The sequence below is a fragment of the Diabrotica virgifera genome, chromosome 6, assembly GCF_917563875.1.
Source record: "Diabrotica virgifera virgifera chromosome 6, PGI_DIABVI_V3a".
NCBI lineage: Eukaryota > Metazoa > Arthropoda > Insecta > Coleoptera > Chrysomelidae > Diabrotica > Diabrotica virgifera.
Window position 1 is genome coordinate 172,225,469 of NC_065448.1, and position 13,053 is coordinate 172,238,521.

Genomic DNA, 13,053 nt, shown 5'->3' on the forward strand with positions numbered 1-13,053 from the left:
GGCTGAAGCTTTGTCCAGCCCCACGCTAAGTCTCCAACTCATCTACAGTCACAGCTACAGTGGGTAGAACTATCAATTAGACTAGAATCGGGCAAAATCATAAATGAAGAAACAAAAAATTCTAAATTCAGAAACTGGTAATTGGGAAAATGTAATACAACGACTTATATCAATAATACAGTTCTTAGCACAACAGTGTCTTCCATTGAGGGGCGATTCTGATAAACATTTTCATCAAAACAATGGTAATTTTTTTAAGCTTTTTGAGCTCTTCAAAAATTTTGATGCTGTTCTACAAGAGCACATTAGGAGAATAACTAATGGGAGTAACAAGCAGCATCACTACTTGGGAAAACGTATTCAAAACGAAAAATTATTTAGCTCCTCCATGACCAAGTCAAAAATAAAATTTTAAACTTTTTGAAATCAGCAAAGTATTATAGCATAATTTTAGATTGTATATCTGATATTGCTGGGGTGGAACAGATGACTATTGTTGTACATTTTGTCGATTTAGGTTCTTGTTCACAAAGTGTTAAAATTGAAGAACATTTTCTTGGATTTGTGCCTGTAGTGGAAACCACTGACTTGGGAGTTACAGAGTCCCAGAATGAACTGGAATTACCTTTGGAAGATAGAAGAAGACAAGGGTATGATAATGGGGCAAACATGGAAGAGAAGAACTTGGGAGTTAACTTCAAAACAGAATTTTGAAAATGAATATTGGAGCGTTTTTTGTCCCATGTTCTAGCCATTCACTTAACTTAGTCGTTAACGATGCCGCTAAAGCCTCACAGTTTGCAGTTTCTGTCTTTTCCTTAGTGACAAAAATTTACAAATTTTTCTCAACATCTATTCATCGTTGGACTATGCTGAAAAATCATATTTCTAGACTAATATTGAAACCTTTGTCCGAAACTAGATGGGAAAGTAAAATAATTGATGAAATTACTCCCATTAGATACCAAATTGAAGAAATTTTCGATGTTCTTGTAGAAATCACTGTGAATAAAAACAACGGTAAAATGGTTGCTCATGAGGCAAGCTGTTTGGCAAATCATATCCATGATTTTACTTTTCTTTGCTCTGTGGTAATATGGCATGACATTTTACTTCACATCAACGTAGTAGCGTATGCAGATTATTGATATGGGAGCGTATCAAACTATAAGTTTATTAGAAAAATCGGAAATCTATTTTAAGTCTCTCAGAAGTGATTTAAAATTCCAGGGCTATTTGACAGACGCAAAAGAGCTCATCAAAGTTAGAAATTAAGAACCCGAAAAGGAGGCACAGAAATAGCCAGAAACAGGAAAGTGAAAGGACAATTTGGCCATGAGGCTGAAGATGAAAGTATGGACCTAGATCCAGAGACACGATATAAAGTTGACTTATATTTAAAAATTATAGACACAACCGTTAATGCATTAAGTAAAAGATTTTAGCAAATTAAGAGCCATGGTGAAATTATTGAGTTTTTTGGGTATACTAAGGGGAGCGGCGGTCGCCGATCTTGCCCAGGGCGGCAAAATACCTAGGGCCGGGCCTGCGGCACCTGAAGAAGAAGATATCAATAAAAGCAGCAACATTAAATCTTCGGATTTGCAAGGGTCTACAAAACCTACTTATATATTTGGACAAATGGCGCTACATAATTTGAAGCGCCATCCCATAAGCATAATGGAAATATGAATTCAAAGATTGCATTTATCTCGAAACTTCGTTTTTGGGGATAGGCCACTGTTGCTCTGAGCGCCTTATTTCTCTCCATGCCATAACTGACACCCCAACAAATAGCTCGGCAACACATGCTTGAGCCTATCTCTCGCATGGACATCGCCATAATCTTCAGAATCCGAATGCAATACACGACTCCACTCATGTATTGTCCAAGGTCCAAACCAAGCGTTCTCGTGCAAAATTCAATCTGGCAATTCGGTGACAACAGTTACATCAGTTCAAGAAGATAAACCAACGGCATGAATTCTCATTCTAACGTGCAATTCCCGTGATATTGTGCCAAATTGCGCTTTTACCCTGGGTATGGTTGCCACCCTTTTTCGTTGGTGAAAATTACTTTATTAAACGTAACCCCGCCAATCAATAGAGGGGTCTGTATTGATTGCAAAAAATCTTTGCAAAACTTGTTATAGACCAGGGCTGATCTGTAAAAAAACGTCTATTTTTGGATGTGAGAGGTTGCATTCGGATTTTTGCAGATAAAGTTCAATAATAATGTGACAACTTCAATAATAATAATTGACTTATGGTCCTTCTCAAACAGGCCCGGAACATTAATAAAAAAATTAAAATGTTTAAAAATTTCGAAAAACATTGATTTGTTTCTACTTTCTTTAGCATACTTAAGCCGTCTACCAAATTTCATTAAAATCGACCTAATAGATTTTGCATAATAAATTTGCAATCTAATTTTTTTCAAAAGTTCAAATTTTTTAAAAACTTTCTGAAAAAAACTAGACCATTTAGAAGTTGGATAATTTTTCTACATATAAAGGGGTGCTCTACCTATCTAATACACTTTACGGAATTAAAATCGGATTACGGTCTCAGGAATGTCTTAAAATTATAAACAATTTTTTGGCTTAGAAACAAATAGCTTTGTTTAACGATAAAAAAATGAATTTTTATCAATGCAAATAATCAAAACCGGTATAATTTGACTTAAACTTTCAAGTGATTTAAGCAGAATTGCTATTTTATTTTTTAATCAAAAGTTATTCGGGTTCAAAAATTCCAATTATTCGATTTTTTGAAAGTTCAACCGCGTTTATCTCGAAAACTATGCATCCTAGGAAAAAACTTGTAAGAACATAATATTACGTAAGAACTGTTACCCACAAAATTCGTGTTCTACAGGTAAAAATACATAAAAAATGCTTAGGTAAGTCCATCTAAATAAAACAAGCCGTTGCACCCTCCCCTTAAATAAAATTTGAATTGTAAACAAATTTGTAAAATTTGCTAAGCAAAATTTTTTTATTTAATGGGGTTTGGTTTGAAAATTTTGAAACTGGATTTCTTTTTGTTATATTAGATGAAAGTATATTACTTCAAGAATACTCTCTGAAAATTTTAAATTGATTGGAGGGAAAGTACCGGAAATACAGCATGTTGAATCTCCCTACCTTCAACATGCCTTGCCCAGCGGGCTTGGGCCTAGTGAGAAATGTTCAACAGCTGTTTCCATTTTTTTTATAAATAGCTTCGAGATTCAAAAACACAGTATGGTGTGCATCACTTTACAATTTGACACACAAAAAAGAAATTAAAAATAAAAGTTGACAATACTTTAAATGCCTTTTTCTCAAAACTGTTTTTTCAAAGACGGTAGACATTGTAACTTAAAAACTATTAGACCGATCTGGCTAAAATTTTGATTATACAAATTGGGCCAAACAAAAGTGTCTACCTCGATATTTGGCAGTACTTATTGGATTTTAAGAAAATAAAAAACAGGTCAATTTTTTATCCAAAGGGACACATTTTTACGGTACAAACATCTGTCATTTGTCAACTCCCTCCCTTCCACTTCCCCCACCCCGTATTATTAAATAGGAAATAAAGGTCGTGTGATAGCTCATTTGAAAGATTATTCACTTCTCTATTCACTAATATCAACACTGACATAAACGTTTATACAGGGTGTCCAAGAAAAATATTTTAAATTTAATTAATTGACACAAAAAGAAGAATGCATGTAATTTATTTAACTCAAAATACATTCTACTGCTGACAGAAAAAATGAAAAAATGTTTATTAGATAAATAAACATTGTTGCTTAAATTCAATATTCAACCTACCAAGAGGCAGATGAGTGGAAGCTTGAACATTGAAATTGAGCGAAAAACAGTGTCTATTTATCAAAAAAGCATTTTTTCTGTTTTGTGACAGCAGTAGAATGTATTTTGTATTAAATAAATTACATACATTCTTCTTTTTGTGTCAAAATTAATTAAATTCAAAATAATTTTTCTTGGACACCCTGTATAAATGTTTATGTCAATGTTGATATTAATGAATATAGAATTGAATTACCTTTCAAATGAACTATCACAAGACTCCTATTCCCTATTTAAAAATAAGTGGTGGGGGAAGTGGAAGGGAGGGAGTTGACAAATGTCAGATGTTTGTACCGTAAAAATGTGTCCCCCTTAGATCAAAAATTGACCTATTTTTTATTTTCTTAAAATCTAATAAATACTGACAAATATCCAGGTGGATACTTTTGTTTGGCCCACTCTGTATATTCGTTAGACATTCCGTGAGGTAACACTGTCGAGATATTTTTTATTTTATGCTTATTTTTTATTTAACAATAATAAATATGTTGACTTTCACCCTTTTTTGTGCAAAAAATGTCGTTGTTTCGAGTTCTGAGTGATACCAAAAAGTCAAAAATCGTTATAACTACTCGTCAAAAAACTTGACAGAGCTACTTCGACAAACTCATAAGCTCACAAAATATTTTTAATCTTTTTGTTTTACATGATCCACTGATGAGTTCTGATGTCCACCGCAAAATCCATTCTTTTTGAGGTGTCTTTAAAAATTTGCCACCGTTGGCTTATTTTTCAATATTTTTCCTAAAAATTTTTTTAAATATTTTTTTGAATAGGGAACTTACACTATTTTTGCATAAAATTGTTAATTTATGGTTTAAAATGTTATATTCAAAATATTACGTCTTAACAATGAATAGTGTACGTACAACATCTAATCAAAGTTCCGCGCCCAAAATTTCCGTTTTAAACAACTTCAAAAGCGAGACCTGAGGTCTGACGTCACAGGCCACTCGTATCGTTTTTCCGTTCGGGGTGGGCCATTGCATTTAATGAAGTTTGCCCATAGATAAATAATATAGTTGAAATATCTTGTTTTACTCTGTGGCAAAAATGATTTTTTCTGTGACAGGCAAAATATTAACATTTTATCTTTGTTGACATATGTATCAAAAAGTTCTTTTTTATGAAAGTTCTTTCTTTGATCGTTTCTTGTGTTGAAGAACAAAGAAGAAACAAGTAACTTAAAAATAAACAAAACTTTTAGTAATAAAAGTAAGAGTAACTAAAAACTATTGGTGCTACTATAGTATGCGGTCTACAGTCGGGTTTCTACTATAGCTTGCGGTCTACCGAGGGATGCGGTGTAAGTATAAGCTGAGATGATAAAGATATTAACTTGTAAAATTTACCTATTGTATTATTATTACCTTTGTAAAGAAGGATTTTGTTGCTGCTAATCACCATAATCTTTTCTCAGAAGGCTTTGGACACAATAATGAAAGGCTCCAGTAGGTACTAATAAACATTACAATAAAATATAATCTTTATTATAATGCAAATTACACCGTAATCTTTTCCAGGATATACGAAATCCTTCGATTAGAGGTAGGTAGATCAAACCCACGGAGTAAACCGTATAAGTACTATAATATAATGGTACCAAACTATTGTTATAAACGGTTTAAACATGCTTATTAATAACTCTTACTTATTTGCCTTGACACCTCGCATTTCTCCAGTAGAATAGCTTTTACTACTTTTTATAAAAGTTGCCACGATGAAGACATCAACGGTAGGTAAGTTAGTCAGATTGACCTTTTGAAAAACCCTCGCCCGTCATATTATGCGTTTTAAACTCTTTACAAGGTAGCACTCAACTTTATCAATTTCAGTTTAAAACTAAGCTGATTGGGGAACTACTTATTACAATATATAAGATGAACATAAATAATACCTAGGATTTTTTCATTAAAGTCGATTAAAATGTAATATACCCGTGATACCTACCTTAATCGCGTTGTTTCCGCCGGTTCACCGTGGCCGGTGACGTCGAACCAATAGAAGGACGTTCAAGAGCCTCCTAAGATATTTGAATTTTATAGCATTTTCAAAACGTCGTAATTAGCGTACGGGTTAAAAATATTTGTTTTTTTCGCATGCAAGCGTTTTAAGATCATGTTACCTTATGTTTTTTAATATCATTTTAATATTTAAAATTTTTTGCAAGTTCCCTATTATACTGAATATGCTTATTTAATTTAAAAATAAAATAAATCTATCGTATTTAAAAAAAATCACAAAAATGTGCTTGAAATATGGATTAAAAAACCTACGTAATCCCCTTAAGGATAGCTATGACACGATTTTAATAGGCAACCCATGCAAGTCGTATTTATCTATGTATGAAATTTAATAAAAAAAATGTTTCATCCGGAAAGCAGATGGGTGCAAGTCGACGTATATTCGGATGTTAGACTAACAGTTTTACATTTAAACCAAAATTTATAGTTTTATGTTTCCCGGTCATGTCAAAAACTACATTAAAGAGAAATTTACAACATTAATAGGAAATGTAGTAAATTTAACTAAATCTTAAACTAATAAACCAATTATGTACTACATAATTTTGAAGCATATTAGGGACTACTAGACTACATTATTTATGCACTTTTCATCGTTTTAGTTATTCTTCAAATAAAGCAAAAATGGTATTATCGGTAATTCTTGCTTTTTATATAATCCCATACAACGAAATCCAGGGGAGTTAAATCGGGGGATCTTGCTGGCCATTAAATAAAACCTCTGCTTCTAAACCATTTCCTAGGAAACCGGTTATTAAAATATCGCCTTACTTTTATTCTATAATGTCTTCCTGAACTACGTATTTTGCCGCTAGTCAATATTTATGAAAATCGTGTTATTTCCGAAAAACTTATTTTAGCTGCTCACAGTGGCCCGCTGCCAAAGGATTAATCAGTACAAGCTATTGGACTTCGTAAGGCTTAGGTTTTCACCCAAAGTGACCGGAAGTGGAACCATCCATCCATCCAATGGCACTACAGCCCAAATCGAGCCTTGGCCTCCTTCAACAAGCTTCTCCAATTATTTCGATTTACCGCTGTTTTTTTTTTTCCATGAACGCGTTCCCAGGAAGTTCCTGGCATCCTCATCGACTTCGGCTTCCCATCTCTTTTTAGGTCTTCCATCAGGTCTTTTTCCCTGTATTCTTGCATTTAGCAATTTTCTGGGGATTCTATTCTCATGCATGCGGACCACGTGCCCTGCCCACCGTAATCTCTGCAGTTTAGTGTATTGTGCTAGAGTTGGTTCGCTATATTGCTCGTATATTTCTCTATTATAACTAATTCGCTAGTTAGTTGTTGTCGCCGGAAGTGGAACCGCAAGTCGATATTTGAACTTTTCGTGTAATTTTGCGTCGATTGATATACGATTTTAATAAATTTGAGTCATGTTTGCACAACTTCCGATCTTAACTTTTTAACCGGAAATAATATCAAAACCGGAACTAAATAATCCAGATCGATTTTTAAATAAGCAACGATTGATATATTCCATGGAGTACTTCTGCGACTATAATGTGGCACTTCCGGTTCCGCCATTTTAACCGGAAGAGAGATATAAACCAGAAGTGCCTACCTACAGTACTTCCTGTTAAGGTGCGTCGAGTAATATACAGGGTGAGGCAGATAAAAGTCCTATTAGAAATATCTCGAGAACTAAAATAACCAGAATCATGAAAATTGGAATGAAGGGGTTTTGGAGAGTGATCTCTTTAATGAAAATATTTTCATCGATTTGCTACTTCCGGTTATACCGGAAGTGGCTTATAACTTCGTTTTTTTAAATGGAACATCCTGTATATTTTTACATTTTTGGATTCTCCTGGATGTCTTCTTTTTTAAAATATAAAGTTTTGTAATGTTATACAGGGTAGTTTAAAAGATAGTTACGTTTTTTTTCTTAATTTCTTAGCAATATTTACACCCTGTAGAATTGTAGTAGTTTGACATCAAAAACCCTATTTATGTTCAAATGATTTTTAATATAGTCTACTATTGTTAAAAATTGTTAGTATAGCTAAATGTTGAATTGTACTATACAGGGTTGGTCGAAACTCGGAAAGGGTATTTTCTGAGTTTTCTTAAACGGAACACCCTATATTTTATTGTCGTAATGAAATGACATTTTATGCTATTTTTTTATTTCTTAAGCATTCCCTATACCTAACTGCTTTAATTTGTGAGTTATTGGTGATTCAAGCCAAACATTAATTTCAACAAAAAATACGTGAAATTTTATTAGGCTGGCCGTGAAAATATTCAATACTGATAATTTTTCGGAAATAAATACATATTAATCTTGACTGATCTTTAAAATTGCCAATAATGGTTGAGCTATCAAAATACCTACGTAGTTAACATTCTTAGCGCGATTAACAATTAAGCACAAATTAAAGCATTTAGGTATAGGGAATGCTTAAGAAATAAAAAAGTACCATAAAATGTCTTTTCATTGCAATACTAAAATACAGGGTGCTCCATTTAAGAAAATTCAGAAAATCCTCATTCCGAGTTTCGACCAACCCTGTATACTAAAATTTAACATTTAGCTATACTAATAATTTTTAATAATAGTAGACTATATTAAAAATCATTTTAATATAAATAGAGTTTTTGATATCCAACTACTACAATTCTACAGGGTGTGAAATTTGCTACGAAATTAATAAAAAAACGTAATTAACTTTTAAACTACCCTGTATAACATTACAAAACCGCATATTTTAAGAAAGAAGACATCGAGTAGAATCTAAAAATGTAAAAATATACAGGGTGTCTTATTTAAAAAAACGAAGTTATAAGCAACTTCCGGTATAACCGGAAGTGGAAAATTGATAAAAATATTTTCATTAAATAGATCACCCTTCAAAACCCCTTCATTCCAATTTTCATGACTGTGTTGCCTTTGGTTCTCTAAATATTTCTAATAGGGCAGTTATCTGCCTCACCCTATATAGCTTGAACTATTCCTCACCTTAATATTTATCGACACATCGCTTTTCATTTTTCTGATATAATGACGGATGATTTTACAAAGTTTACAAAGCCCCTGGGACAGACGGACGACGGACATGGATAATTCACTTTTTTTAAATGCGTGAAAATATAAGTGTAATTTTCAACTTAATCTATTTTTGAAGATATATCACAAAATAAAGAATTTCTAAATAAACTACCGACAAAAAATTTTGATGAATGAATGACGAATTAATTTGACATACAAAATAATAAATTATTGCATATTACCCTCTTCTCCTATATATACTTTGATGGGATCTGAGTAGGGCCCATATCCTTGATCCTTATTTATTGCAGAAACCTAAAAATAAAATTAGCGGCATTATTTCATAAGTCGGTACCTACCAGTTAAACTATTTTAAAATAAATTTGAAAACAAGTTTTATACACTGACCGTCACGAAAAACAGGCACTCCTTGAGTTTTTGATAAAAATGTTTCGATACACAGTTTATTTTTTATTGTATCTTTTATCGATGATTGGCATGTTCTGATAGAGGGTTTTAAGGTACATTTTAGAAAGGAAATGCGCGCGAAAACCTTTTATTTAAAGAAAACTCTACAATGTTGTCCTGAAGCTATTTTCTTGTGGTATTTTGTAATAAGCTATTCTAAATGGGAAATAATCCACAATTTAACAAAAAAAAATGGTTTTATTAACGTTTCGATGCCCAAATCGGCTGTCGTTTTCAAAATATTTTGACAACGACATCCGATTTGGGCGTCAAAACGTTAATAAAATCATTTTTTTAAATTAAATTGTGGCTTATTTCCCATTTAGAATAGTTTAAAAATCTACAAATTTACAAATTAATACAAAACAAGCTGAAAATGCGAGCATTGTCATAACGAAAACTTTGTATATTTACGCATTTTAATTCATAATATGGAAAATTTATATTATGAAAAGTAGTTTAGAATTAATAATTATGTTTTAATGTGCAATTATGTCATTCTAATTTAAATGTTATGAACTATAAAGGTAGTTTACTCTTGATCGAAATTCATATTTTTTATATACCTCGTATAAAATTAATAAAATTTTATACATGATGGTTGCATCATAAATCTTAGAACATGAAGAGCTTTTTATGAAGAATAACTTTTATTTGACAAATTAAAAATAATAGAGTTATAAATGAAAATGTTCTTGGTATCCATAATTTGAGAAAAATCTTCAAATATTTTTTTCCATTAGAAGGATGTACACAGACCCAATACTGGATAGTGATTTTAGTCAATAATTTTGCCAATTCGACAAAAAAATAATTTCTAAATAGTTAATAAGTATTACTAAATAATTAGTAATTTTGCCAATTTCGGCAAAATTCTCAAAAAACAGAAAAATTACCTTCCACAATCACTAGCCAGTTGTGTCGAGTTTAGGGAACGACTGGATACATAATATTTTGGGTCTATTGAATAAAAAGATGTCTTTGCTTTTATTTCCTCGTATTTAAGTATTTACTAATAGTAATTGAACAAAGCATTAAAGAAATGACTTTATTCAATTAGTATTAAGTTATTACTTAACTATTTGTAAGTAAAAGCAAATACTTATTTTTATTCAATAGACCCATTAATTTTATAGCAAATGGAACAGTCCATTTATCATAAAGGGGAGGCCGTATTTATACTGGTATAAATCTTTTTAAAACTGTTAATAAATTTTTGCTTTTAAAATATTTATACTCAAATTGTATTTTTGAACATCTTATTTATTTTATATAATAATTAAATTCACTATCAAATGTCATTGATGGTTTATTACAACTTAATTTAAAATTTAGTTTGACATTCACGAAGTGTCAATTTCAAATGTAAATAACCTATGCTTGGCAAATCGAGATTTAAAAAAAAAGTAGCCTACCTACTTCCTAATCAACCATTTGAGCTGACGTTTAGTGCGTCTGTAGGAAATAACCGGATTGTGACGACACATTTTAGACTTTGAGGTCGATTATCTCGAAGACGGTTAGATATATCGAAATGCCGTTTTCAGATTTGGATTCAAAAGCCAAAACTACATAGGAATCCATCGATACACCTGCTCTAAGTATTGCAGGAGCGGCAACGCAATAACACACACACTTTTTCAAATTTATAAACGAAAAGTTTTCGTTGAAAAAAGTAAAATAACAAATTGATATAATACATATTCAAATATTTTCAAACAACATAAATACAAAATAAAGACAAAATTAAAATATCAAGGAAACCTACAAAAAATTACTTCTTGATTTAAGAATTACCTCGTATTACCTCAACGTGCCTAAAAAATGTTATTAATTCTGTTGGGCATACTGCTAACTAAGTTGAAATCTCCATTCTGTGGAATTGCTTCCCATTCCTCTAAAAGAGCCACTTTGAGCTGACATAATCTAAGAGCAGCATCTATTCAGCATTGACTACTTCTGCCAAGCTTGTGCCAAACATGCTCGAAGGGATTTAAATCGGCCATGAAATACGGATAATATCAACTTAATTTAAGTATCCTATGACAATGCTGGAGGCATAAGGGCATGCATTGTCATGTATAAGTGTGAAGTTTTCTACAGTAAACGGTTTACGTACATGGGACAACATAATATTACAGTAACTCATTTATGCACCCATCAGCGGTCTGAGATCCCATATGGACAACGTACAATTGTTTACAGGCCTCAGAAGATACACCAGCTTACACCATAACTTAACCTCTTTGGAAACTCACCTGGAACTAAAAGTGCACTCGAAATATCGTTCTCCATCTTTTCTTTAGACTTTTCTGCGACCATCCGGGGTATGTAGAGAAAAGCTGGACTCATCGGTAAACATCACATTTCTCCAGTCGTCTGCATTACAATCGCGGTGCTTCGTAGCAAAATGTACTGAGTTGCAATTGATTTTTCCATGTTTATTATTCCTGCTTATCTATTTCAGTAGATTATAATCAGATCAATCTTCACTTAACTGGTCTAAAGTACAGTCCAGAACAGAAGTATACAGACGTCTTAATTGCTTTGTTCTTTCTCACATGGATCATATGACTCCGTTATAAAAGAGACACTAAATACCCCAGGCTGTGGGTGAAAAAACGTGATATAATTCAGGAATTTTTGAAACCTATCAGGTGTTTTAAAGGACGATGCCAGGAATAACTTCTACTAAAATGTAACCAAAAATATTGTGCGCTTTTTTTATATTGCGATTTTCATTTGTTAAATTTGCAATTTTTAAAGATTTTTAATTTTGCAGCTTAGGATATTGATTTTAGAGAAAAACTTTTTAATAGAAATTTATAGTGAATTAAAAAACCTACAATTTGAGCTATGGTAAGCTTAATTTCCTTTATTTGTTATTGCAAAACAGCCGGCGAAATATCCAAAATGGCCGTTTTTTACAATTGCATTATTTATTGTACAAATAATTTTTTTTATATTTTTTAAAGCTTTAAAATGAAGATCTTTCAATTCCAAACATAAGAAAAAGTTGTAAAACCAGATTAACAAATTTGTTGCTTAGATATTATAAATTGTTTATCCCAAGAGGTCAAATCTCGAAGACTATAACTTTTTGAAAAAAAAATCGTAGAGAGTTGGTGAAACATCCAATCTCATTCTAAAGAGTTATATTTTCATATTCTGATATACATAAATGCGTAAAACATTTTTAAACCTCTAATTTTTGTGTTTGAAAATAAGGGGGCAAATTTCGTTATAAACATTTAGAGCTGAAGCGGCCCTGTACATCCTATGAGTTTTTAACTTACAGATTATTGTTGCTGAAGACGAAACCCAGATTTATAAGGAAATAAAAAAATTCTACGACCAACTGAAGCCGAGATAATTTTTGGGTTTGAAAATAAGGGGGCAAATTTCGTTATAAAAATTTAGAGCCGAAGCGGCCCTGTACATCCTATGAGTTTCTAACTTACAGATTAAAGTTGCTGAAGACGAAACGAAGATTTATAAAAAAACAAAAATTTTCTACAACCAACTGAAGCCGAGATAATGTTTTTTTTTCTTAAATCGTAGTGCCTTTATTTATAACAATTAAGAAATTATTTTACAGTCATTGACTAAAAAAGGACTTATGTTATCTTAAAATAAAAATTATTATAAAATATAAATACATTTAATTATTAAAAATTATTTTTAAAATCGGTGCTTT

General features: G+C 31.8%; 1 protein-coding gene across 2 annotated transcripts in view; it reads right to left on the reverse strand.

Annotated features, from left to right (window-relative positions):
- LOC114335080 (tyrosine-protein phosphatase 69D-like) overlaps window positions 1-13,053 on the reverse strand; it is a 729,328-nt gene that overhangs the window by 175,515 nt on the left and 540,760 nt on the right. For both annotated transcript variants that reach the window (XM_050654333.1, XM_050654334.1), the window contains one exon: window positions 9,131-9,203. In XM_050654333.1, the coding sequence (XP_050510290.1) occupies window positions 9,131-9,203 (73 nt within the window). The remainder of the gene's footprint in view (window positions 1-9,130; window positions 9,204-13,053) is intronic.